Source organism: Panthera tigris, chromosome B4 (genome assembly GCF_018350195.1).
Source record: "Panthera tigris isolate Pti1 chromosome B4, P.tigris_Pti1_mat1.1, whole genome shotgun sequence".
Classification (NCBI taxonomy): Eukaryota; Metazoa; Chordata; class Mammalia; order Carnivora; family Felidae; genus Panthera; species Panthera tigris.
In genome coordinates, this window is record NC_056666.1 from 136,629,804 (window position 1) to 136,657,767 (window position 27,964).

Here is a 27,964-nt window from a genome sequence, read left to right on the forward strand (position 1 = left end):
CCCCGCAGAGTTTCAGTTGGGGCAAATTAAAAAGTTGTGTGGATGGAAGGCGGTGATGGCTGCACGGCCGTGTGAACGTATTTAATGCCACCTGTCTATATGCTTAAAAATCGTTAAAATGGCAAATTTTATGTCGCATACATTTCACTGCAAAACAAATCTACTGTATTGCCTGACGTCAGAGCAAGACTGCTGTGGAATTAAAGGAAATCCCGTGTGAATGGTCACACTCTCGGGATGGAGAAGCAGCGTGGGGAGGGGGCAGGGAGCTGAGGGACGAGTCACGAGCTCTGTAAACGGAAGGTGACACCCCTTTCTCCCGGAGTCACCCAGGCTATAACCACTTGGCTCGGCCGGTGTTTGCTGTTGGCATTTGTGTCCAGATCTGCCGGCCTGGCCTTGGTCTCTGCCCAGCAGAAGCTTCTGGGTCCTGCCTTTGAGGACGGGAACACTCCCCCCCACACACACACCCCTGCCGGAGAGCTGCAAACACCACCAATTAGAACCCTCCTTCACTGAGGCTGTCCCGTTTCCCTCCTTAAAGGGCACTTCTGGAAGCTGGTTTCTGTCTTAGGTTTGCCTCGCCCTCTCTCAGATAAATCTGTATTGATCTTTGATTTGAAATGGCAATTTGGACAGAAAGCTCTCTCACCTTTTTTTTTTTTTTTTTTAAACCATCCCAGAGTATTTAAAGACAAATAGACCAGTAACCCCCTGGGACAGAGGCCTCCTTGGAACCCTACCCCAGACTTCTGCTTTTAAAGCTCCCCAGTCATCCAGTGCGGGGAGGATGGGGAGGTGTCGGAGCTGTGGGGGCCTCAGCTTGGCTGGGGTTGGCCCCCCGCCAGCCTCCTGCCAGCCGGGCTGTCGTCACCCAGCACAGGGGGCCTGTGAGCAGGAGGCTGACGGCTCTCCCAGGGCCAGCAGGGAGGAGGGTCCTGCCCAGACTTGCAGGGCGCTTGGAGGGGGCTCCGCAGAGGAGGCTGGCATCTGTTTGGGGTGGAAACCCTGACTCATGACAAAATCAGCCCCGATTTCCACACAGAAGAAGCATTTGCGAGTCTGTGTAACCCGTTGCCCCTCTACGGGGTGCAAAGTGTGTAGGGACAAGGTGTGAGAGTAGGGGTGGGGACAGTCCCTTCTGCATCCTTCCCTAGATGCAGGGAGAGCCTGGGTGAGCAGAGCAAAGCCCCGAAGGAGCCCCACCCGCCAGTCCCTGGGTGTTTGGAGGGTCTGCAGAGCAGCCACGAGGCGTCCCGCAACTTGGGCTCGGGCAGGTGCCCCTTCTCGTGCCCATAGTGCTCTTTAGTGCTCCTAAAGAAACTCAGGATCCTTTCTTTAAAACGTTTTTTCTTTAATATATATTTTTTACTTTATATTAAAGTTTGAGAGAGTGAGCATGGGGATAGAGGGAGGCAGAGAGAGTGCGAGAGAGAGAGAGAGAGAGAGAGAGAGAGAGAGACAGGGGAAAAGCAGGGGGCGGGAGGCAGAGAGAGAGAGAATCCCAAGTCGATGCCACACTGTTAGCACAGAGCCCACTGTGGGGCTCGATCCCACAACCCGTGAGATCACGACCTGAACTGAAATCAAGAGTGGACGCTTTGCCAACGGAGCCCCCCAGGCGCCCCGAGACGATCCTATCTTTGTTGGTTTTCTTTTTCCTGCTTCCTCTGATTTCCTGTCGGGGTTCTCACCGTCTACCTTTCGGCTTCAGTGAGGATGACAGAATGGGCCAGAGCAGGGCTTCCCGCGCACGGCATCTTGGGGTGTTCCGAGGTGTTCCATCGGGGCAATCAAGGGTCCCGTCGTCATTGGGTTAAAGTTAGCGAGGCGCTTTTCAGCCGGGATCGTCCGGGCTTTTCCCGTGTGAGCCCGTAAGAGACAGAGGTCGTATGACGTGTTCCCAAACGGCTTGGACCTTTTCTATTTATTTGTTCTTTATTTTTCCCGGTGTCCCATTCATGCATTGATTGCCTGGTCCTTCCTTACTTTGTGGTGCTCACAGGTGGGGGGACTCCCCTGCCTGGGGAGCACACCATATCTCAAGGGGTACTCGTGTTCCACGGAACACAGTTTGGGAACCATAGATCTCCTTGGCGAGCACAAAACCTCCGGGGGAGGCAGCGATATCGTTGCTAGACGCTGCATTTGTTCTTGGTATGGGGCAGGGGACAAATTTTTTTCTGTAAAGGGCTGCCTAGTAAGTACCAGCTTCGTGTGCTATAGGGTCTGTGTTGCAGCTCGGGTGTTCCAATAAAGCTTTATTGACAAAAACAGGCAGTGAGCTGGATTTGACTGGCGGACTGTAGCCTGTCAACCCCGATTTTCGGGCTGGGAGGCAGGACACCCTGCTTCTAGAGCCGGCTAGCTTTTGTAAACTGTTAAGTGCTGCGCTGCTGTGTGAAGGCTGACTCCAGGGGCGGCCCCGGGTCCTACCCCTGACTGTCCTGGCCCCTGACGGTTCAAGGAGCGTGGGGCTTGGCCGGGAGGGGAGAAATACAGCTGATCCCTCTTTTTGACTTTGGCTCAGGGGCCTTCTACCATAACTCCCTTCTCTCTGTCCCCTGGGTGCTTTGCAAGTGTCTGAACAAGGCGATGCTTAAAAACCTAGGTGCCTGTAGAAGTCTCCCCCTAGTAAGAAGTTTAGCCTCTGCGGTTTTACTCCAAATTCGAGCTGGGGGAATGGAGGGTCCTCCTTGTCCGATCACTGGTTCGCACGCGCCAGGCGTGTGTCCGGCAGAGGTGAAGGCCCCACGCAGGCACGTGCAGTCAAGGAGGGAGACCACAGTGCGGTGAACTTGGAGCCAGCGGCCCCTCCCCGCTGGGCACAAGTCAGCTCGGGCCTCAGGAGCCCAGATGGGGGCCGGACAGGAAGGGGCCTCCAGGAGGTGACACGCAAGCTGTGAAAGTGTTTCCCAGGCAGACGGGGGAGGTGACTTCCCAGCCAGGGGCTGTGTGAATAAAGGCACAGAGGTGGGACCCAAGCGGCCTGTCCAGGAGCCATCAGTGTGGTGTAAGGGCTCAAGCCTGGTCGCGGGGACCGCTGGCCAGAGTGAGGCCGAGGCCAGGCGGGCCGGGCCCATCATCGGTGGAGCCCAGAGCCTCGCAGGGGCAAGAGTTTTGGCGCCGAGGGCACTTAGCCCCGCACCCCGTGTGGAGCGAGTGAACATGAGTTGGCCCCTGAATTGCCAGCTCCATGGTGGGGGACTGCGAGTCCTGTAGGATTCAGAAGGGACATAGCCACATGACCGTGGGCAGACCTGGGAGCCAGGCACGCGGCTTCAGATTCGGTGCAGGGAAGGATGGGGGGCTTGAAGCTTTAGGGGCAGGGAGATGCCACGGAGGTCGTATTTCAGGTGGCATGTGTTGGCAAAACCTGGGAGCCGGCTGGAAGCCTGCCGCGTGGTCCAGGGTGAGGGCATCGTAGTACTTCTGTTTGTGGTTTTGCAATAAGGAGGGAAGTGGGGGGGGGGGTTTCGGAGATCTAGCTGTTGGGTTTTGGGAAGCCCTCCACGTTTAACCTCGCTGTCTCCATCTTTCCTGCTGCAGATATCAATGAATGTTTAAGTATCAGTGCCCCATGCCCTGTTGGGCAGACATGCATCAACACAGAGGGCTCCTACACGTGCCAGAAGAACGTGCCCAATTGTGGCCGTGGCTACCATCTAAACGAGGAGGGAACCCGCTGTATCGGTTGGTATCGGAAAAGAGAACCAATCAACTTTTCTGTCTGCGCCTGGCGCCCCCCTCCCTTCTCTGGAAGGGGAGGAGGAGATCCCCCAAGTGAACCTGTCCATCCATCCCGTTGCTCATTTCCAAGCTTAGACCTTCGTCATCTATTGCCTGGACCATGGCAGTAGCCTGCCAGCCCACCACTGCCCCCAGTTTTACCCCTTTCAGTCTGTCCAGGGTCTCTCGAGCTGGAAGCGCTCTCATTCCTCCCTGCTCACAGCCCCCGTTGGTGACAGACAAGGACAGATGCCCCTGCTTACAACCGAGTCCTCCTGAGGTGGCCCCACCTTCACGAGCTTTATAATTCAGATGAACCAGGCCTTGCAGCTCCCTAAAGAAGCCCTGCCCTTTCCTCTCTGTGTAGTATTTTGCTCTTACGTTACTCCCTCTGCCTACCCGCTGCTACATTCCTTTGGATCCAGACCCCTGCCAGCCAGAGAGAAGCTCTCTACAACTCCCAGAATACTTCCTTAACGTCTCCCCGGGTCACGGGGCCCTTTCCGCCTCAGCCAGGGTCATTGCTGGTTGGCCAGAGCAGGAGACCCCGAGGGTAGGGGCTGCATCTGGGTCCGCTGTGTCTCCAGCATGGGGCCCAGCACGTAGCAGGTGCTCTGGGACATCGTGTCGAAGAGCCAATGATACTGCTTTGTCAACGTACAGTTTAGTTTGCTGCTCTCCCGGCTTCCTTTCTGACCATCTCCGGGAAAAGCCCCCGCTTAACGTTTTTCAACGTGTCCTTCTCTTTTGCAAGATGTGGATGAGTGCGCGGCGCCCTCTGAGCCCTGTGGGCCGGGGCACCTGTGTGTCAACTCGCCTGGAAGTTTCCGCTGTGAGTGCAAAGCCGGTTACTATTTCGACGGCATCAGCAGGACGTGCGTGGGTACGTGGGTATCCCTGAAGGCCAGGGGGGGCCTGGCCAGGTGGCACCCTGGCGTGGCCACAGTCTACGCCTCACCTCGGAGAGCCCTAGTGCAGCAGTCCCCGAGAAGAGACCCTGAGTCAAGAGACCCCCGTCCGGTCCCAGCCCTGGTGCTGCACTCCCGGGTGTCACCCGCCCGCAGAACGGGTGTTCTGCTTGACTCAAGACCTCCAAGGGTCTATGAGACACCAGCCCACTCCGCAAATGCCCGAGAGCATTAGTGATTTTCTCCCAGAGTCGCTGCCCTCGTGCAGGGCTGCGGGGCTGCGTGCCTGAGGCACGGTGGCCTCAGCGCCGGGAACGGGGACGGACCCCGCCGGCCGAGCGCCTGCCATCCGCAGACCAGGGTGCTCGGGGGAGGCTGGCCCCTTGCCAGACCCCAGTGGACCCTCGTTCAGGGCTCTGGGGTGGGGAACTGATGGGTGGGCACGTCCTCAGGTGTGCGTCACGGAAGGGACACGCGACTGGCCCGGTGAGCGGACGGGCAGGCGTGGCCCCGGCTCCCTCGCCCACTCGTGCCGTGGGTTTGACTCGTGGGACGAGTCACTTTGCGCCTCTCATCTGAGCAGAGAGGCTGCGGGAGGTGGGGTCGCCAGCAGAGGCTTGGGTGGCACTGAGGGGGCCCACCTGCTCCGTTTCAGACATCAACGAGTGTCGGCGCTATCCCGGGCGCCTGTGCGGCCACAAGTGTGAGAACACGCCGGGCTCCTACTACTGCAGCTGCTCCGTGGGCTTCCGGCTCTCTGCCGACGGCCGCTCGTGTGAAGGTGAGGCGGCCCGGGCGCCGCGCAGGCTGATCGACTCCCTTCTCCCGGAGAAGCCGCGGCTCCGCCCGCAGACGCCGTCCGTTGGGACAGACCCGAGTTTGTTTCCCAAGCGCAGATTAAGTGAGGCATCAGTGGGGGAAACGCCTGTGACAGGTGACGTGTCAGAGATGCCTGGGCCTCCTGGGCCCCGGAGCGCCCAGTGGCATCTGCCCAGGGCCACGCACGTGGGGAATGGATAAGCCGGTTTAGGAACAAGGGACGTGGCTAAGAGTGCGGGATGGGGAGGCGTCCCACCCACCCTGTGTTCACGCGACCTCCGGGGGTGGCTGGCCTCGCCTGCCTCAGTGTCCTACCGGGAGACAGGGCTTGGTAGGTCAGATTTTCGAGGAAACCGGTAAGACAGAGTTTACCCAGACTGTTGCATCCGCGGAGAGGGGCTTGGGTGTAAAACGATCTCAGTTTGGGAAAAGCAGAAGGCAGGAGGCTTTTTAAATTTCTCTTTATTAAAAATTTTTTAAAAAATGTTTTATTTATTTTCGAGAGAGAGAGACACAGAGTGTGAGCGGGGGGAAGGGGCAGAGAGAGAGAGAGACACACACATAGAGAATCCGAAGCGGGCTCCAGGCTCCGAGCTGTCAGCACAGAGCCCGATGTGGGGCTCGAAACCACAAACCGTGAGATTATGACCTGAGCCGACGCTGGACGCTTAAACTGACTGAGCCACCCAAGTGCCCCAAAGGGCACAAGGCTTTTTAAATGCTGGGGTGTGCTAAAGCCAAGTGCTGCAGGACGTTAAGTGGGGAATCAGCATGTTTAGGCTGGCTGCACCTGCTAACTGGCTCCTGCCCTCCCACAGAGACTGGGAGGGCAGGGGCGGAGGTGGGGGGCGGGGACCTGCCCTTCCCAGTGATCGCACTTCCAAGGCGTGGTTTGCAGGTCCTGGGTTGTAGGGGGTACATCTCAAAGGGACAGAGCAAGGATTGACATTTGCAAGTTTGCTAAAGTCAACACTTCTAAGAAAAAAGGGAGGTCACGACCGAGTATCTTCTTTGGGCTGCTCTGAGCTTTCTCAGGCAGGCACTTTAAGGGTCTGGGGTCGTCATCCTGGGCACCCCGTCTTGGGCCGGTAGAAGCCATGCTAAAGTGTGGTCAGGGCCCTTGGTCTGCCGGGTGGAGGTTGGAGGGAGTTGTTAGTGCTGAGCCTGTCGGTTCGCAGATAACATCCACCTCCTCTGGGGCTGGACCGAGATGGCGTGAAGTGTGTTCAGCACAGGGCCTGGCACACCGTAGGCGCTCAGCAGACGTCACATCCTCTCTGAGGACTAGGTTCTGAGATCAGCAAAGTCCAGAGCTCTTACAGCCCTCGGCGCTCCCCTCCCGTCGCCTGGCAAGCCCTGTTCTGTGCAGCGCAGAGCCTGGGTACAGCTTCTGGACGCTCGGCAGGACGATCACAAAAGTCACATATGCCCAGACGCACCCAGTACGCACAGGTCTCCAACTGGAGGGTGGACGGTGCGACGGGATCCTGGGCCCTCGGGTCCCCCCGAGATTCTAGGACCTGTCCCCAGGAACCAGACTCAATGCACGTGTTTTGGCAAGGAAAAAAAGATTGATGCACAGGGGTCCCTCGAGCTTGGGTTCAAATCCCAGCTTGACCATGTTATGGCCTTGAAGAAGTAACTCGGCACTTCTGGGCCCCATTGTCCTCATCTGCAAAAGTGGGGGGAGCAGGACCCACCTTACCGGGGGCCCTGAGGATAATGCACGTGGAGAGCGTATCCCAGTGTCCTGTGTGAGACCAAGTGCCAGCTATGGGGACCGTGGGTGTCACTGCTGTTAGCACTCATGGCTTACGCTGTTCTTCATCAGTCCCCAGTGACTGGAAAGGAGGTAGTCACGTCTACGTGAGTAGCAACATTGGGGACACAAAACCGGGGCATGGCCAGCTTTGCCCTATCCTTCCGCTACGCATTTGTAAAGCAACCCCGATAAGGTGCGTAGCAAGAACGTGGTTCCTGCCTTCGAGGAGTGTCTCTAGGATTTGATGAGAAACCACACTGGGCAGCAGGGACGGCCAGGCAGGGTGTTGGGGGTGCTGCAGGGACGAAACACGGGCCGAGAGGCTAATGGACATTCTTAGCTGCTCAGCCCGTCTGCCCTGCTAGGAATTAGCGGTAAATAAATGTGAGAAGGGACTTCTAGGCCAGAGGTTGGCACAAATCTTTTCCTAAAAGCCGCATAGTAAATATTTTAGGCTCTGCCCGCCACAATCTATGTTGCGGGTACCCACTTCTTTGCAGGGCAAAGGCGGCCATATGCCAGGGTGAATGAGTGAGCGTGGCTGTGTGCCAATAGAACTTCCTTTACAAAAGCAAGTGGTGGGCCAGAATTGCGCTGATCCCTGCTCTCAGCGAAGGGAACAGACGAGCGGGAGCTCAGAGTCGCTGAGTGGGCTGGTGGTGAGCTTTACGCACTGGGGTATCCGGGATGTGGGCACATCAACGGTTCACTCGGGCCTCCATCTCTGCAGAGGGCATTGTCTTGGAGGTGAACTGGGGAGGGCTGTGATCACGTCTCCAGTTGAGGACTAGAACTGACCCTGGGAGCCTGAGGCGGGACCCACCGGACGGAGCCGAGACCGGAGACTTTGTGTCGTCCTGATGAGAGATTCCGGATCCATCAGCCGGGGGAGTGGGGTGGGGGGGGGATGGAATGGGAGCCCCTGTCCCTCGGGGCGACCCCAGGCGGCAGACGGCGGGACTTCAGGCCCTCCATATGTGTTCCCTTGAGGGGGACCGGGGGTGTGCAGGGTGGCTCCGAGCGGGGTGACCTCCGGGGACCCTCTCTCTTTCAGACGTGAACGAGTGTAACAGCAGTCCCTGCAGCCAGGAATGCGCCAACGTGTACGGCTCCTACCAGTGTTACTGTCGGCGAGGCCACCAGCTCAGCGATGTGGACGGGGTCACCTGCGAAGGTGAGGGGGGCGCCCCGCCCGGCTGAGGGGAGAGCACCCCCGCCCCTTTCTCCCGAACGCCCTTGCAGGCTGGCGGCCGGTGTAGGTTTTTTTCTCCCTGCAGCTGAGGCTTGTTTGGATACAAATGAGTCCTCGAGAGTGAGGTTTAGAAAGCAGCACACCCACTCCCCGGATTTTTCTTTCCGAAATGCGTAGCTGGTGAGCGCCACGTCGTGTGGGGGCCTTGGACCACACGTGGCGGGGACCGCAGGTGCCAGGGCTTGGCGGTGTGTGACCCTGGGGCGAGGAGGGGCCTCAGGGCCCCCCCCCCCCCCCCCCGCATGCCCGGTTCGCAGCTCTGCCCCTCCCTGGTGGGGGACCATCCATCACCTGCAGCCTGAGGGCCGACCCCAGCCCCACCGGGCTGTCAGAGGGTTGAAGATGACCCAGAAGCCCTTAGTACAGTGCCTGGCGCACCGTAGGTGCTGAAAGGTGCTGTTGGGATTCCTACCGTTTCCAGGGAAGGCGTGTTTCTTATTAGCATGTGGATAACCGTTAGCGTCAGGGCGTTAGCGTCAGGGCGTGCCTGCAGCCCGCAGGCCATCTGTGCTACGTACTGTTCTGAAGCCCTTGGCCTTTCCCCCTCCACTTGGCCCCCGTACTGCCTCCTTCCCCCACGTGTACATACTTTATACCATGGACTTGCTGTGTGACGCTGGGCTAAGCTCTTCCCCTCTCTGGGCCTCACTTTCCCCTCTGATGTAACGGTTCCTGAGCCCCACCCCAGTACTTTGCGGCTTCCTGTGTCCAGATGGCCTCACTTGGCCGTCCTCCCAGGCCCCTTCCTGGCCCACTGTTGGGAATGGAGCTCGGCCACGGGATGCTGAGGGTGGGCTTTGCCGTCACAGACATTGACGAGTGCGCCCTGCCCACCGGGGGCCACATCTGCTCCTATCGCTGCATCAACATCCCTGGAAGCTTCCAGTGCACCTGCCCTCCGTCCGGATACAGGCTGGCCCCCAACGGCCGCAACTGCCAAGGTGAGCGCTGGGGACGGCCTGGGGCTCTGTGGTGCCGGGGAGCTGAGGCCAGGCAGCCTCCCTGACCCACTGGGGGGGCGTGCATCTGGGAAGGGGAGGGGGGGGGGCCTCTGCATCCACGGAGTGTCTCGGGGTCCACACGCACCCTGGTCTCTCACCCCTGGCACGCCTGTCTTCGGGGGGTTCTGACCCTCCCACCCTGCCCTCAGCAGCTCCGAGGGGGCCAGAACAGGGGCTGACAGCCTTTAGGAAGGGGGACCCCATCCCACAGCAGGGGGACTACTCGCTCAGCCTTTCATCCACTGACTCGACAAGCCCTTGACGTAAGCCAGGCCCTGCCGAGAGTTACGGGCAGAGCAGTGAGCAGGTGGGGGAGGCCTCTGTCCCAAGGTGCCGTTGACTGCCCTGCTGAGGGCGGGCGTGGTCCGCAGTGGGACAGCCCCGAGGTCTCTGTATTCGTGAGGGTCCCGCTGGGGCCAGGGGTCAGCTCCCGCATGGACTAAATGAGGGGGGCCGATGGCCCCCATCTACACTCAGCTCCCATATCTAAGAACACCGTAGGAGTCACCGTGAGCCCCATAACTAAGCCATTTGGTGACCAAGAGAGGGGTGCCGAGTAGATATTTGTGAACGAACAATCCCCGAGTGGATCGAGGGACGGCCCCAAGAAGCTGAGCCACAGAGGTCGGGTCTGTCTGGCCCCTTCCTCATGAGCCCCCACACAGGACTGTCGACCCAGAGGCTCAGAGGCCCCGGGTTCTGCACACGTGATTTCTGGTCGTGAGGAAGGACTTTGATCAAAGGCGGGCAGGAGCAGTGGCCTTTCCTGGGAGGCACCCACTCAGCGCGTCCGCAGCTCTGGGTGGAAGTCACTTTGTTTTCGCCTCTCTGGCGGAGCAGATGACTTTCTCGCTCCTGGCCGGCCTCCCTTGCCGCAACCTGGGGTCCTGCCAGACACAGCAAAACACATTCCTGAGCCTCGGCCTTTGAGATTAGGAGTGTTGTTTTTACCGCCGAGATCAGGCGTTTGGCACCTCTCACAGACGCCTCTCAGGCTCGCCAGACCCCACCATTCTGCTGTTTCTGAGACCTGTGGGAAAGAGGACAGCTCCCCGTGTCCGGGGACCTCTCAGGACAGTGCCCCAGGCCTCACCGACCCCGGGCCCTGGGCACAACGTAGAACTCCTTGAAGCCTTGGTGTCCTCATCCGTCACACGCAGCCGCTAGCTTCTGCCATTTCCTTCTGGCATGTCACGAGCCCCCCGTGAGGTGAGGGTACTGACCCTCAGGAGCCTCGGACAGGTGCTGGCTGCTCAGAACCTTGGCTCTGGCCCGTGTGGGTTCAAAGCTCAACTCTGCCGCGTGCAAAATGTGTGGCCTTGGGTGAGCCCCGGAGCCTGTGTGAGCTCCTGCCTACGCTGAGGATAATAACAGTTCTTGCCCAGTGAGCTGTCGGGAGAACGGAACTCTCCGAAGCTCATCCCAGAACTGTGAACGATGAGTAAAACCTCCATAAATACCGATTATCCTATAAGTGAAAAAAGCTGGCAAGGGCACTGCCACAGAGAGCAGGGGAGGGAGGGGAGCAGGGGAGCAGCCAGGGGAGGGCAAGGGCGGCCCCATCTCCCCCCTCAGGCCCCAGCACCACCATCTGTGGATGGGGTCGGCTCGGGCGGCCTCAGCCTTCACCGGGCTGCCTTGGGGTCTCTCACAGACATCGATGAGTGTGTGACCGGCATCCACAACTGCTCCATCAACGAGACCTGCTTCAACATCCAGGGCGGCTTCCGCTGCCTGGCCTTCGAGTGCCCCAAGAACTACCGCCGCTCCGCAGACACGTAAGTCCCTCGGGCCCCGCCATCGTCTGTCTGCGTCGGCCTTCCTGGGGGCCTGGCTCCCGGCCTGGGTGGGCGGCTCATGAACTGTGCCCTCCCACCTGGGCCCTGGGAAACTTGAGGACCCCGATTCTCAAGCCCCTAAACGCCGGGAGGCTGGTTGCCGAGAGCCTAGGTAGTGACTTCAAGGAGGGCCGGCCTGGCCTCAGGGAGCCTGTGCGAGGCAGAAACACCAGGCCTGAGACCTTGGGCCCGAGGCAGCTCGCTGGGCCTCAGCTTCGTCATCTGCGAGATGCAGAGGTCAGAACATACTCTGGCCCAGACGAAGGTAGTGATGCTTCCGGGTGAGCTGATGTGGTTGCTGGGGCATCGTCATTAGGCGACCCCCCTCCTGAAAGCCAGATTCCATTCGGCCCGGTGACTGTGTGGGAACGGCACGGAATTTTCTGTGTCCCAAACTTGAGGCTGTATGTTCCTATGTTATTGGAAGCTCCCTCCTTCCCAGGCCACTAGGGTGTCTGCTGGGATGTCCAGAAACCCCCTTCCTCAGGGCGTAGGGAGGACCTCCGGCCTCACTGCACACCACCCTACCCCTAATTTTATTCAGCGAGGTTCGTTTCATGCCACTGGAGGAGCTCTCTAGTGGGGCCAGATTCGGGAGCACGGGTGCGTGACCCCTCCTTCCAACCCCCGGAAACGCTCGAAGCCAGTGCACAGCTAGGCTGACCGCAACTCGGCCTTTTGACGGTGAGCCTGCTCCTCCCGCTGGAGGGTCAGGGCCTCCTTGGTTGGTGCACCCGGCCCCAGTGTCCACTCGCTCAAGCCCAAAGGGCGGCTGCCCTGGCTTGCGGTTCTGGCCCGGCCTCCGGCTTGCTGAATGCCAGGTGCTCAGACCTCCGTCTCCCCCAGCGGCACTCTGGGCTCTTCCCAGGTGCTCGTCCTCCGGCCTCGCCACCTCCGCGGGCTTGCTCTGTTCCCCCAGCCCACGTACGTTCGTCCGCCTGGAGACCCGATAGCTCGTGTCCTCCCTGTGCCCCGGTTAGGGAAGAGGCACCCCAGAACTGAGCCCCGGAGGGCAGCGAGGGCGTACCTCGGACCCCTAAGACAGTTCCGTTTCCTCAATTTGAGGCTGGGCTGCTATTTGTGGTATTAAGTTCCTGCTCCCCCAGTTCTTTGTCTGTGTCTGGGCTCGAGGACTCTGGAAGACTGGCTGGCGCTGGGCATGGAATTCTAACACGGGCAGCCACGAAGCCCAGACCGGAGGCAGCTTCCCTCTGGGGGTCTGCGTGCTTCCCGAGCCCAAGGGTGGACAGGTGGGCGCCGTGAGCTGAGGTTGTGACTGAAATCAGCAGACCCGGCCCCTTCCTGCGTGTTGGCATTTGCTGTGGAAGCCTTGGCCACGCCTCGGTGCTGGAGAAAGTCATTTACTGGTTTGGGGACCGCGGGCATACTGTGTGCAGGCACCGGGGCAGACAGTGGGCCCACAAAGGCCCCCGTGCCCAGCACCGTGCCTACTAAGAGCACATTCCAGAGCAGCAGTGGCCACAGAGTGCAGCAGAGTCCCCATGTGGCTTGGGTGCGGAGCGCCTGGAGTAGGCGTTGGTGGAATGAATGGGGAGGGGGAAACTGAGTTAGGCACAGAGGGAGGGAGTGGCGGGCAGGACTGGAGCAGGGCTGGGGACAGGGGATCGAAGGGCGTCCGGCCGTGAAATGGGGTGCTCAGTGGGGAGCCTGGGCTGGCATTCTGCTCACTGTGGGGGTTGATGCTTCAGGGCTCGGTCTGTCCCATCCCACGGCTTCATCAGCATGTACCGGGAGCTGACAAAGAGGGGGCTTGTCATTTTCTGTGAGTAGGAAGAGGGAGCAGGGCCCCACCCACAGTACAAGCAAGAGAGGGAAGATGGGGCTCCAAGCTGCCCCTCCGGGCAGGACGGCCCAGATTAACACCCATGCCTGCTCGCCAGCGGCCCGCCCCCCGCAGCGGCAGGCACAGAGGGGGAGGAGAAAGAAACCGGGGGTAGTGGCCAGGCCAAGCCCTCCAGGACTGAGTTCTCCAGCTTCTTGGGGAAGCTGTGGCATTCCAGAAAGATGCCAGCTTGGAGTTACTCCATTCCGGGTGGCTGGGGCTCCTTGGAGCCTCTATACCCTCAGCTGTGAAGCGGGCGGCGAGGCCACCCTGCCGGGTTCCTGCGCGGTGAGCCTTGATGGCGGAGCAGGGCCCCCTCATAAAGCTCACGCTGGGTTCAGCCCCCATGGGGGAGTGGGTAGGCGCCCCAAAGGTCTATCTTACTGCCAGTTTTTAGGGGGGTGCCCCCTGGTGTCCAGGGCAGGGCCTGAAAGGGCTGTGTGTAAAGGGGAAGAGCCAGGGCCGGGATTCCAGACTTCCAGACTCGCTCTCCTGTTCCTTGGGGCTGTGGCCTCAGGTCAGTCTCTTGGCCGCCCAGGGGCCCTTTCTGTGTCTGCAACACCTGCTTGGCAAGGCCTTGGGGATTAGCAGGGATTAGTGGTAACGAGCTCCAGGCGGCCAGCCCAGTGCTGGGACAAGAGTGGTAGGGAGTGAGGACGGTGATGACCGGCCATCCCGTTTCTCTCCCTCGGGGCACTTCAGCTTAGCCACAGAGGTTCCTCGGGGCACCTCTGCTGTTCCCCGCCTGCTGCTTGCCGCCCGTGTGACTGGTTGAGCTCCCGGCCCTCCGACGGGAGACGAGACACGGGCGTCTGAGGGGCCGTGTGGTTGGGGCCATCGTGCTACACACAGGACTCCATCTGGTTGCAGTTTTCTCCTTTGCTGGTCCCTGTGGGGAATCACGGGCCAGCCGGGAGCCCAGTGTAGGAAGGGGGGTTGGGGCTGGAACCCCAAGTTGAGTGGCCATTGGAGGCTTGTATCCTGGTTGTCCCCTCCTAGAGAGAGGAGTTACCGTAGGACCACGGGGGCTCGTGGCTTAGTGTCAGCATAGTGACAGGCCTCTGACAAATGGTAGACAGACCCAGGCAGGATACAGGCCGGAGCTCCAAGCAAGGAGTGGCCCGTCTTCTCGGCACTGTTAACGCCTCAGGCTGGAGTTTTCTTGCTTTGTAGCTTCTTTTCCTCATCCTCCAAAATCCTCTTAAAGAATTTATTATCTGACCTTCAGAAAGCAATTTATAAAACTTAAAAGAGCCGTATCAGGAAAGACCCACTAGCCGGCATTTCTGTAGTTAACATTTAGGGAGTCTTGATAGGGAAGATTTAAGGTGTGTGCCCTCTCTCTGTCTCTCTGTCTCTCTCTGGGCCTCAGCCTTCTCTTTCTGTCCACACAGTCTCCTTCTGGGCAGTGTCCCTGGCGGCCAAGGGGCGGTAACTGGAGCATGACCCAGCAGGCCGGGCCACAAACCACAGGGCTGGGCCTCATGGATCGGCCAGGCTGTTAAGATCCTGACCACACGATTCCCTCCTACCCACAGGAGGAATGTCAAAGCGTTCCAGAGCCTGGGATGGGACTGAAAACATCCTCTTTATCCCCTCAGCAGGACGGACCCCTGAGACATGCGGTCTTAGAAGCCAGAGGAAGGCTTCTAAGCCTCGGTTGGCACAGCTCTGGTGAACTGAAAAATTGGGGCACGTTGTTCTCTTGTACATGACGAGATGGAAACCAAGGCGTGTGGTCCCAGGGACCTGGCCCTCCTCTGTGCGACGACAGCCCTCCAGACGTGCTGGCTAACAAAGACTTTTGTGTGGGTGCCCAGGGTGGCGGGCAGTTTGCCGGACGCGGTAGTTGAGGTTTCTGTGATGTTTCCATAAGCTCAGGGTAGAGCAGGACAGGAGCGTTGAGGTTGGAGCTGACCGGGAAAATCGGGGCCGTACGTGTTTGTGCACGTTTGCTGGAGTGCGTAGCATGTGTCAAGTTCACGCCGGGTCCTGGAGATGAAGCCGGAGAGCCATCGCCCGGCCCTTGGGAAGTGGATGGTCCACCCAGAGCCAGGCCGAGAAATGCCTCGTGTGAGAAATGCCGGCGGCTCTGCGGTTAATGCCTCTTCGGGGTTCGTGGTGGGGGTGTGGGGACCATGGAGGAGGGAGCGTCCAGTTCTCCGGTGTGGTGGCTGCGGGAGCTCGAACGTCATGCACACGTCACGTTCCCTCTGGCCACACGTGCTGGGTCAATGCGTCCGTCTGACAAATCAAAACCCCGTCCTTGGACGGGGTACAGGCCACACAGAAGTGGGACAAGCTTAAGTCACATGAAGGCGACTCTAGCGCCACCTGCTGGCCAGACCACCAGGCCTTTCCTGAAGCAGCTGGTGCGTGTGTGCGCGTGTGCGCGTGTGCGTGTGTGTGTGTGTGTGTGTATGCGTGCGTGTGGATGAAGGCTTTGAAGTGAGACAGGCCAACTTTGTTTCTGCCACTTAATACAGACTGTGGCGTCACAGACAAGTTACGTGTCCTCACTGAGCTTTGATCTTCCCGTCAGTAGAGCAGGAGAACAGTGTGGGACGACGAGATGAGCTAATGGAAGGAGAAACCCTGATTCACCCAGCACGAGGCCAGGCACCTTCCCGCAGGGTCTCCCGAACCCCCCGGAACCTTATCGTTTGGCCTGGAGCTAGGTGTCCCGGGGGGTAGGCCGCCCCTCAGCAGCACCTTTCTTCTGCTTTCCTTCTCTCCTACCTGTCCCCTCTGCCTCCGGGCCCCTCCCATGCATGACTCCCCCGCAGTGCTCCTGATCCTCACCCACCGTGGAGGATCATCCCCAGGGAGTACCCTGGAGCTCGCTCCCGGGGCTGGCCTAGCGAAGCCTGCTCAGAATGGTAAACGGCCAAATAAATGAGATGATTCCCCTCATCCCGGTAAAGAGCCGGAAATCGGATGGAAAAAAGAGAGCCCACTCACAATAAACGCCAAATGTAAAATAAGTCCAAGTAACCCAACACAAGGCACAGAAACTTAAAGGGCTGAGAGGGAGGCGAGATGGAAGGCTAGGACGGTACTTGCTCCTGGCCAGAGAGTCCAAACACGGTCAACGTGGCAGAACTTCCTGGGGCATGCCCTGCCGGGTCCCATGGGGCTCTGCACTTGGGCTCCAATTCCAAAGGCGGCTGCCATCAGAGTGCGATGGCCTGGTGTTCAGGAGGCCGAAGATCGTCCCCGTCCCCAGCCTCTCACAGGAAGTTAGAACCTGTCTCCGTCTCCATCAGGGGAAGTGAGGAGCTCTCACCAGCCTGTCACAGAAAGTTGGAGCCTGTAGCAGGAAGTCAGAATCTCTTTCCATCCTGTCACAGGAAGTTAGGACCTCTCTCTAATCCTATCACAGGAATCAGGAGCTATCACCAACCTATCACAGGAAGTTAGAACCTATCACAGGAAGTTAGAACCCCTTTCCATTCTGTCTCAGGAATTACGAGCTCTCAGCATCCTGTCACAGGAAGTCGGAACTTCTTTCCATCCTGTCACAGGAAGTTAGAAACTATCAACATTCTGTCACTGGAAGTTAGGAGCTCTCACCATTCTGTTACAGGAAGTCAAAACTTCTTTCCATCCTGTTATGGGAAGTTAGGAGCTGTCACCGTCCTGTCACAGGAAGTTAGAACCTATAACAGAAGTTAGACCTCTTTCCATTCTGCCTAGAAATTAGGAGCTCACCATCCTGTCACAGGAAGTTAGAACCTATAACAGAAGTTAGACCTCTTTCCATTCTTCCTCAGAAATTAGGAGCTCACCATCCTGTCACAAGAAGTTAGAACCTATAACAGGAAGTTAGGACCTCTTTCCATCCTGTCGCTGGAAGTTAGGAGCTATCACCATTCTGTCACAGGAAGTCAGAACTTCATTCCATCCTGTCTTGGATGTTTGGAGCTATCACCATCCTGCCATTGGAAATTAGAACGTGTAACGGCAACTTAGAACCTCTTTCCATCCTGCCACAGGAAGTTAGGAACTATCACCGTTCTGTCATAGGAAGTGGGGCACTCTCCCCGTTCTGTCACAGGAAGTTAGAACCTCTTTCCATCCTGTCACAGGAAGTTAGAACCTCTTTCCATCCTGTCACAGGAAGTTAGGAACTATCACCATCTTGTCACAGGAAGTCAGAGAATGTCATAGGAAGTTAGAACCTCTTTCCATCCGGTCACAGGAAGTTAGAACCTCTTTCCATCCGGTCACAGGAAGTTAGGAACTATCACCGTTCTGTCATAGGAAGTGGGGCACTCTCCCCGTCTCTCACAGGAACTTAGAACCTCTTTCCATCCTGTCACAGGAAGTTAGAACCTCTTTCCATCCTGTCACAGGAAGTTAGGAACTATCACCATCTTGTCACAGGAAGTCAGAGAATGTCACAGGAAGTTAGAACCTTTTTCCATCCGGTCACAGGAAGTTAGAACCTCTTTCCATCCGGTCACAGGAAGTTAGAACCTCTTTCCATCCTGTCACAGGAAGTTAGGAACTATCACCGTCCTGTCACAGGAAGTCAGAAAATGTCATAGGAAGTTAGAACCTCTTTCCATCCTGTCACAGGAAGTTAGGAACTATCACCATCCTGTCACAGGAAGTCAGAAAATGTCATAGGAAGTTAGAACCTCTTTCCATCCGGTCACAGGAAGTTAGAACCTCTTTCCATCCGGCCACAGGAAGTTAGGAACTATCACCATTCTGTCACAGGAAGTCAGAGAATGTCACAGGAAGTTAGAACCTCTTTCCATCATGTCACTGGAAGTTTGGAGCTATCACCATCCTGCCATTGGAAATTAGAACGTGTAACAGCAACTTAGAACCTCTTTCCATCCTGCCACAGGAAGTTAGGAACTATCACCGTTCTGTCATAGGAAGTGGGGCACTCTCCCCGTCTCTCACAGGAACTTAGAACCTCTTTCCATCCTGTCACAGGAAGTTAGAACCTCTTTCCATCCTGTCACAGGAAGTTAGGAACTATCACCATCTTGTCACAGGAAGTCAGAGAATGTCATAGGAAGTTAGAACCTCTTTCCATCCGGTCACAGGAAGTTAGAACCTCTTTCCATCCTGTCACAGGAAGTTAGGAACTATCACCGTCCTGTCACAGGAGTCAGAAAATGTCATAGGAAGTTAGAACCTTTTTCCATCCTGTCACAGGAAGTTAGGAACTATCACCATCCTGTCACAGGAAGTCAGAAAATGTCATAGGAAGTTAGAACCTCTTTCCATCCGGTCACAGGAAGTTAGGAACTATCACCGTTCTGTCACAGGAACTGGGGCACTCTCCCCGTTCTGTCACAGGAACTTAGAACCTCTTTCCATCCTGTCACAGGAAGTTAGAACCTCTTTCCATCCGGCCACAGGAAGTTAGGAACTATCACCATTCTGTCACAGGAAGTCAGAGAATGTCACAGGAAGTTAGAACCTCTTTCCATCCTGTCACAGGAAGTTAGAACCTCTTTCCATCATGTCACTGGAAGTTTGGAGCTATCACCATCCTGCCATTGGAAATTAGAACGTGTAACAGCAACTTAGAACCTCTTTCCATCCTGCCACAGGAAGTTAGGAACTATCACCGTTCTGTCATAGGAAGTGGGGCGCTCTCCCCGTTCTGTCACAGGAACTTAGAACCTCTTTCCATCCTGTCACAGGAAGTTAGAACCTCTTTCCATCCTGTCACAGGAAGTTAGGAACTATCACCATCTTGTCACAGGAAGTCAGAAAATGTCATAGGAAGTTAGAACCTTTTTCCATCCGGTCACAGGAAGTTAGAACCTCTTTCCATCTGGCCACAGGAAGTTAGGAACTATCACCGTTCTGTCATAGGAAGTGGGGTGCTCTCCCCGTTCTGTCACAGGAACTTAGAACCTCTTTCCATGCTGTCATAGGAAATCAGGGGCTATCGTCATCCTGTTACAGGAAGTTAGAACCCATCCCCGTCTCCATTCCAAGCCCTGGCTGTCCCTGTGGACACACAGGAAACTGGGCCTGGAGCACGAGACCCAGCGAGGCGGGTGGGGAACAGACCTCACTGCCTGAGCACAAATCTGGCTTCCTCACTCTGTGACCTTGGGAAGGCCTCCCGACTCTTCGAGGCTCAGTTTCCGCATCTGAAGAATGGCACTCAGGCCACTCTCACGGTGCAGTTACGGTGCTCGCGCTAGAGAACGCTTGGTGATGAGTGGCCAAGCACTTGATAGATGGCAGCGGCCGTGACCGCTAGCGGTGGAGATGACCGCCTCCGGGGTCATCTCCGTGCCCCGCCAAGAGCCCCGTGTAGCCGTGACCACGGCCTGGGTGAGGGGCCGGGCGCCCGGACGACACTCAGAGGGCAGGGTGCGCCCGGGGAGTGTGGCCCGGCGGGGGGTGCTCTGCCGGCGAGAGGGGACACACCTCGCTCCCGGCACGGCCCTAGACCCCGGCCACCCAGCGCCCCCTGAGGGTGTTGGAAGAGGCTAGTGCCTGAGTCAGCGGCCCGGAGGTCCACGGCACCTCCCGCAGGTGAGTGAGGGGTGCTCTTCCTTTAGCCGAATCGGCCAGAGGGGTGGCGGGAGTCCCTGCCCGGCGAGCCCCCGCTTTCCCTCGCGCTCTGTTGTGCCTCCGCTTGCTGAGTTTGCTCTAATCCTTTTCTTGTCTCTCTGTCCACTTTTCTTGCAGCCGCTGCGAGCGCTTGCCTTGCCATGAGAATCAGGAGTGCCCCAAGCTGCCTCTGAGAATAACCTACTACCACCTCTCTTTCCCCACCAACATCCAAGTGCCCGCGGTGGTTTTCCGCATGGGCCCCTCCAATGCCGTCCCTGGGGACAGCATGCAGCTGGCTATCACCAGCGGCAACGAGGAGGGCTTTTTCAGCACCCGGAAGGTGAGCCACCACAGCGGGGTGGTGGCCCTCACCAAGCCCGTCCCTGAGCCCAGGGACTTGCTCCTGACCGTCAAGATGGACCTCTATCGCCATGGCACCGTCAGCTCCTTTGTGGCCAAGCTTTTCGTCTTTGTGTCCGCAGAGCTCTGAGCACTTGCTTTGGGCCGCCGGGGGCTCCCTCTTGTTGCTTTCCTCGCCCTCCCCTCCGGGATCTTAATAAAGTTTCAGCAGGCGATCCTACCCAGCATGCCTCACGTGCCTTGGTTTTATCTCGCCCGGGGGGGGGGGGGGGGCGTGCTGTTCATCACCCTGGGGCGAACCAGGCACCTGCCACTGCCTGGTGCTCCCACGCGGTGACGGAGGAGTGGTTTTCATACGCTCGTATGCATCTGGGAGTCCCTGTTGACGGAGGTCACCGTCTACACCGCCAGGGAGCCCGGGGACGGGGTTAAGGAGGCGCGCGTGTATCACCTCGGATGAATGAGCTCTCCTCCATTTTGCGTTGAGCCCAAGGGCCGAGGCCGTCATTGAAAAGAGGGTATCGGGCTCCTTCCGCTCTCGTTCTCTAGATGTGGAGACTGAGGCCCAGAGAAGGGGCAGGGCTCGGCCAGGGTTTTGTGGCCTATTTGTAGCAGAGCCGGGCCGCGGGACCAAGTCTCTGGCTGCGCTTGGTGTCCTGGCTGTATTGCGTGGAGCTGACCCTTTAACCAGAGTCCAGAAAACTCGATCCCGAGCCTCTCGTTCTGTTTGTCTTGATGACAAGCCTGAACCGGTGGGAGAAAGACCCAGAACACAGTTGCAGGATCTTGGCGGCCGCTCTTGCCCGAATACGGTTAGTTGCCTCGGCCGGGGATCCTGCCCCCCTGCCAGGAGGAGGAGGCAGAGGATAAGACGATAGATGTGCCACTCGTTGTGCTTCGGGTCCTTCGTGTGCATCGCCTCAGTGCCGCAAGGCAGGTGTCCCATCCCCACGGAGACCCAGCAAGTGATTTGCCCAGGCTCGCACAGCTGGTGTTTGAACCCTAGCTTGCCGACTCCCGAACTCCAACCATTCCATTCTCACAACACCTTCAACGTGGGCCTCGACCCACCCGCCTCTCTTCATTTCCTCCACCACGATCCCAGCCAAACCGTGGTCACCGGTCCCCAGAGTGCCCTTCGAGGCCCTGTATGATTTTGTCCTTGCACGCGTCCCCAGCCCGACTACAAATTGTCGCCCCCTTGCTCCCTTCCCTTGAGCCACACCGCTGAGTTCTTTGCTGCCCCAGGCCCTTTGCACACGCTTTGCACCCTTGGCTCCAATGTTGGCTAAAGCTCAGCTTCAGTGCTCCTTTCTCAGTGAGGCCTTCCTCTCGGCTCAGCTCCTCTGTCAGTCTTTCTCCTACCTCGCGCTTCCTTTGTTATGCTTATCACGGTTTGCACTTCCCATTTATCCGTGTTTCTGTGTGTCTGTCTTCACCACCCGGAGGGCTCTGGGCCGGCAGAGACCAGCTCTGTCCCCTTCAGCGATGTGTGTCCCTAGCTCCTGGCGAGGTGCCTAACACACGGGAGATGCTCTGTCCATGCCCGTTGAGGGAACGGATAACTTTCTACCAACACTGGCGTACGTCTCTAGCATTTCTGTGACTGCCGATGCTGTTTCCAAGCAGAAACCCGAGGGGAAGGCAGAACGTCACAGGGGAACCAGGATATTGCGGGGTCCTAAGATCCTTCCTATAGTTCCGTGTAAGTTGGTGCGGGGGAGGGTGTGCTGGCCTCGCTGTCCGGCAGGGAAGACACATGCGCAGTAAACGCTGTGCCTTGTGCCTGTTGACAGAGTGGCAGTTGAACTACCGTGGAAGCCAGTCACCTCAAGCCTTCCACTCTGTCTCCCATACCTCTCTCTGAGCATGTCTGGTCTGTACCGGCTCCCAGTCTCCCATCTTCTAGAGCATTCTCCAAGCTGCAGCCAGAGGACCCCTCTGAAGGGCCAGCCTGGTTATGTCCCTCTCTCGTTAGGACCGTCTGTGATTCATTTGCCAGCGGGTCAAGTCCGGCTCTCTTGGAATGGTATCCAAGGCCATGCTCGATCTAGCCTCTGCCCACATTTTCAAGTCTATCCTAGCTCATCCCCTCGTTCTAGTCCTGCAGGGGTGCTTGTCCTCCCCTGAATGTGCCTTCTCTTGGCTTTAGCGTGTGCCCTGCCACCCTCCTACAAACTGCTATGTTTCTTGAAGGCTTAACTCAAAAGCCATCTCCTCAGTGAAGCCTTTCCTTAACCTGAGCTCATCTGCACATTTTCCCTGTTATCTTGTGATTGTTACTTTTTATTACCCCTACTGCACTGGGACCTTTCGGAGGACACGGATTATGTCTGTATTCTCGACACCTGCAGTGTTTGGCCTATAGAAAGAGTTCAGTAAACAACTGAATAAATAAATGGATGGACAGATGGATGAATGGACGGATGATGAATGGATGATGGGAAGGTGGATGAATGGATGGATGGGTAGATGGATGGATGGATGGATGGATGGATGATCGATGGATGGTATTTTCAAGGCTAAGTTCAAATATCCCCTCTTCTGTGAAGTTAGCAAGGCACAGCAGGGATCCGGTTATTGTATTCAAGTGTTCCTTCCCCATGCTCCAGATTATCCAGGTTGGAAGAAGCCCTTTTCCTTCATGTCTAGGAGGGTTGAGTGGGGGGGAAATGCTCAGGGGCTTTAGAGGCCATGCAGTGACCTTACAGAGTTTGCCACAGTCCCCTGTACGACATTCCCACCAACTGACCATCCAGCTTAGCTTGCGCTCTCCCTTGTTTGTAGAAGTCCCTACATCTTAAGGTGGCCCGTTCCATTTCAGGACGCCTCTGCTGTCTCTGTGTGTGCGCCCGAGTGCATATGTGGGGCTGATATCTGCACTGCCTGGAGGTTTCTCTCTGCCCTGCAGTTCCTTGGGGCTATACCGTCATAGTCCTCCATCGTGCTGCTGAGATCATACAGTGCAGAAAAAAAATAATAACCAAGAGTTTGAATGTCCTCCTGGCCACTGACTAGTTCTGTGACCTTGGAGAAGTCATTTGCCTTTCAGAGCTTCAAGGCCCCCGTCATGGATTATGTTGAAAATTACATGTGATTGCAGATGAGGCCCTATCTGGTATATATAGTCGGCAGTCAATAAGTGTTGGCTTTTTCATTCACTGGAGGGAATGTGAGTGTCCATTTGGATCTTGAGTTCAATGGGGAATGAAGGTTCAGAGGGTCTGGATGTGTCTAAGGTCACTGCCACCACCTCGGACTCCTAGGACTCTGCACTTCTGACTCCCATCACTGTCCTAACCCAAGCTCCCCAGGGCAAATGATAATAATCATGGCTATCGTTATCGTAATGATAATAATCATGACTATGATAGCTAACACATGTACTGCTTGCTGAGGGCCAGGTACTGCTCCAAGCATTAAATTGAACTCTCCCAACAGCCTTGTGAGGAAAATACGGTTATGATCCCACTTCACATTGGAGACATGGAGGCATAGAGCAGATAAGTAACTTGCCCAGAGTCCCACAGCTGGTCTCAGGTGGAGCTGGGATTCACACCCAGGCAGTCTGGCTCTGCCTCCTGTCCTCCGAAACCCTGTCCCCTGCTGTCCTGAATGCCGTGAAGCAGATAGGATTGCTGGGATCAGTCAGTGCCGGTTGGATTGTTACTCTGGCCTCGTCTCTGAAATCATTGGATACAAGCCCTATTCTATGATTCCCAAGTATAGAGGAGGCAGTGTAGTGTAGAGGGAAAAGCTGTAAAGACTAAGTGAGATGTAGTGACGGAAAGGAATGAAATCTGGCCATTTTCAACAACGTGGATGGAACTGGAGGGTATGATGCTAAGTGAAATAAGTCAGAAAAAGACAGATGTCAAATGATTTCACTCATGTGTAGAATTTGAGAAACTTAACAGAAGACCCTAGGGGAAGGGAAGGAAAAATAAGGTACAAACAGAGAGGGAGGCAAACCACAAGAGACTCTTAAATACACAGAAAAAAACTGAAGGTTGATGGGGGTAGAAGTTTGGGCCCTGGGGAAAATGGGTGATGGGCATTGAGGGCACTGGTTGGGATGAGCACTGGGTGTTGTATAAGTAATGAATCACGGGTATCTATTTCTGAAGCCAAGACTACACTGTATGTTAGCTAACTTGACAATTAAAAAAAAAAGCCATTTCAGCTATGAGATTTTGGGTAGAGAAACTTAAAATTTTATTATATTACATGGTCATTTGGCAGTAACCTTATCTTCACATAGCATCACTGTTTTCATTAAGTAAATAGAGTCCATGATGTACTGACCAAAAATAAATAAACCAAAAGACTAAGTGAGATAATGTGTGCAAACCCTCTAGCACAGAGAATCTGGAAAGATGCAGCAGCATAGTGTTTGAAGCTCTCTGGATTCCAACCCAAAACACACAAACAACTAGACAAAAAATTTAAATCTACAGAAAATATGCACAACTAAATGAAGTGACAGGATATCCCTACGAACCCCCAAATACAGTGTATGTCCATCAGCATGGTATCAGCACCTGTGCAGAAGAAAGCAGTGGGAGACTCCAAAATAGTCAGCAGATATTCCCTAGAAAATACAGAGGACAAATTCTGGAGCAGCGGCTGAGACTGGGAGGCATTTACTCAGTCCATTCCAGTGCGTGCAAGGAGCTCATGGAAGCATTGAGGGAACGGAGCCATCTAGCCCCTAGGAACCCCTGAAACTGAGCCAGCGGGGCTTCCCTTAATGTCAGGATCTCACACTATGGAGAAATTGCTGGGTGGGAAATGCAGAGTTGAGTAGGAAAGAGACAACAGACTGGATAAAGAAGGTCCAGGTAAATGTAGAGGAATAGCAGAGGGCCAGCTGCCCCAAATGACAGATAAGGGAGTTCTGTGAAGTCAGAAAAACTGTGAATGTGCCTTTTTCTAAAATTTCAGGAAAACTAATTCCACTTGAAAATGATCAACCAAAAAGTAGCTAGGTTGAGTCTCCTACAAAAATTATTGTAAGAAAGGAGATAATAAGGAACAGAATGGCATCCCTCCAGATAATGAAAATACATCAGTAACAGATGTTCACAGTCTAGATCAAAACTGTAACCTATATCAAAACAGAGTAAGAGCACTAAGAAAATGATCAAAAATGTAAGAAAACTGTGGGTCAGAATTAAGAAAAACTGAGAAATAAAGTGACAGAACCCAGGAAATAATTTAAAACTAAAGCAAAAAACAATTTCAGAAATATTTCAGAGAAAGAGCGACCAAAAAGAAGACAAATTTTATAAGTCAAAAAAGAAGTAGAAGAGATGGAAAGGCTCGAAGAGAAAGTGATGGACATAGAAGACACACACAGAAGACCCACCATACGGATAATAGAAATCTCTGAAGCACTAACCCAAAACAAAGGAAAGAAATAAGTATTAAAAATGGTAACTCAAGCAAGTTTCCAGAAACTTAAAAAAAAAAAAAAAAAGAAGATTTGAAAATCCACATTGAAAGAACACAGCATGCCTGAACATATCTACTCAGAGCAGCAAATATCAAGACGTAGTCTAGCAAAATTATCGGAGTTTGTTATTTTTTTAATTTTAGAGTGTGAGCAGGGGAGGGGGCAGAGGGAAAGCGAGAATCTTAAGGAGGCTCCACGCTCAGAGTGAAGCCCGACGTGAGGCTCGATCTCACAGCCCTGGGATCATGGCCTGAGCAGATATCAAGAGTCGGATGCTCAACTTAGTAAGCCACCTGGGGGCCTCAAATTATCGGACTTTAAAGGAAAGAGAAGACAGGGGCACCTGGGTGGCTCAGTCAGTTAAGCACCGACTTTGGCTCAGGTCATGATCTCGCAGTCCATGGGCTTGAGCCCCACATCAGGCTCTGTGCTGACAGCTCAGCCTGCTTCAGATTCTGTGTCTCCCTCTCTCTCTGCTCCTTCCCCACTTGTGCTCTGTCTCTCTCTGTCTCTCAAAAATAAACAAACATTAAAAAAAAATGAAAGGAAAGAGAAGACAAACAGTGGGCATCTAGACAAAAACAGCAATGACTTATAAAGGGAAAAAGTATGTTGTCATCAGACTTTTTCACAGCAACACTTATGCTGGAAGAAGATGAATACTTAGGATCCTCAAGAAAACATAAGCCAAGGAGTATATGCCCAATGAAACAGACTCATGTGTACAAAGGACACAAACCATTATCAACATGCAAAAGTATCAGCCTGCAAGCGTTAAGCATAGTTGCTTATCCAGCCACAACTAAGTGAGTATTGTAAGGACAGCATATAGAATGAATTGCTATATGTCCAAACAATGTAGATAAATATGAATTGCTGTCTGTCCAAACAACGTAGATATAGCACGTCTATAAAACCTGCAGGGAGAATAGGGAGGATGTATCCAAAAATATATATATTATTTTAAGTAATTGTGTTCGTGGTGGTGGTGGTAATTTTAGTCTTGCTCTTCTGAGACTACTGTGTCAGCATATAGAATAACTAAATAAATAATTATGGGATATTCTATCATCTCGTGTGTTCTTAAGAACCAGGATTGTGATACGGAAGAAAAGAGATTCCTCTGTAATACAGAAGAGATTAAAAGTCTGTGTGGTTCTCGTTTTGAATCAGAAATATCAGTAGGAACTCATGATATATTTTACCTTTAAAAATGTCCACTGAAGAGGCCTGGGAGAAATGGCCAACCCAGTAGCACCAAACATATCTGGTATCTAGATTGTGGTCTTGAAATACCGTTTACCGCTAAAAAACCAAAACCAAAACAAAACAAAGACTTCTCGGAGATGTAGCTGGGGCAGTAGAAGTACAAAATAAGGCTGGACCGCCCCGTCATACCAGAGAGCAAGAGAGCTACTGGACATTACTGGGGCCAAGTCGAAAGGACACAGGAGACACTCTGATCTTCCCTCTGGACAAAGATGGGAAAACTTGAGCTCCAGCAAAGGATAATCATTGCAGTGGGTTGAAACCCATCAAACAGTTCACATCCATGAGTTCATACCGATACTTGAAAAAATCAACGGGTAACCTCTGGATGATGAGAGAGAGCTAGCTCATGGTCCTGAAAACTTATAAAAATAAGGCAAGAATCGGGCATCATTGCTTTTCTTCTGTGAACTATACCCCACGGTAACCAGATAGCATATGAGTAGCATATGGAATACTCCTTGCAGAAGTATTCCAACTAATAGACTAAGAAGAAATGATAGAACCAGACTACCAGCATTTTGTAAGCCCCGATGAATCAGTGGCTTTAGGCCCTACGAGATAATTAGACGCCAAGTGCCCCCTGATGGAAGACACGTCACCATCTGTCACCTTGCCAAAGGGACTGGGCCTGCATCTGGTCAGGTCCGGATCCAGCAGCCAGTGTGCAAGAAAGTCAGGGGACAGAGGCACACGCCACATCGCACCAGGAGGATGCAGCCGACGAGACCACGTGGAGGAGGCCGTACGGCTCAAAGGCTTCCAGTTTCTTAACAGACCAACTGTCTGGGAAATGAAAGGATAGAGAGGCAACCTGTGGATTAAAACGGACTTGAGAAGCAACACGTTTTTCTAACGGACAAGACTAAATGACTGTGTCTCGAGGTGTATGCTTGTATGATACAAACAATGAAGAAGCCCAGGTAGGCAACTGCTAGGACGGTCAGGACAGGGGTCCCGGGGGGTGCGGGAGGGCGCTGGGATCGATCTGGACGCATGATGGGGACTCGGGTGGTGGATGAGGGATCTCTCTCGTGACCTGAGCAGTGACCGTATGACTCATTAAACTACCTCTTTGTTCCGGGTGGGTGTTGCATTTATGTTTTATTTTACAATAAAGAGGATTTAAAATGTTTCTAGCCCACATATTTTAAACTCGCACCTGAAACAAGCCCCCGCCTCTTCTCC

General features: G+C 55.0%; 1 protein-coding gene across 2 annotated transcripts in view; it reads left to right on the forward strand.

Moving 5' to 3' along the window:
* FBLN1 (fibulin 1) overlaps nucleotides 1-27,964 on the forward strand; it is an 86,739-nt gene that overhangs the window by 32,607 nt on the left and 26,168 nt on the right. Inside the window, exons 9-15 of one of the 2 annotated variants that reach the window (XM_042993530.1) lie at nucleotides 3,550-3,693; nucleotides 4,484-4,612; nucleotides 5,293-5,418; nucleotides 8,273-8,392; nucleotides 9,280-9,411; nucleotides 11,126-11,249; nucleotides 19,828-20,272. In XM_042993530.1, the coding sequence (XP_042849464.1) occupies nucleotides 3,550-3,693; nucleotides 4,484-4,612; nucleotides 5,293-5,418; nucleotides 8,273-8,392; nucleotides 9,280-9,411; nucleotides 11,126-11,249; nucleotides 19,828-20,182 (1,130 nt within the window). In that variant the 3' untranslated portion in view covers nucleotides 20,183-20,272. Of the gene's footprint in view, nucleotides 1-3,549; nucleotides 3,694-4,483; nucleotides 4,613-5,292; nucleotides 5,419-8,272; nucleotides 8,393-9,279; nucleotides 9,412-11,125; nucleotides 11,250-19,827; nucleotides 20,273-27,964 lie in introns of those variants that run through there. The other variant, XM_042993529.1, reaches the window with a different exon arrangement.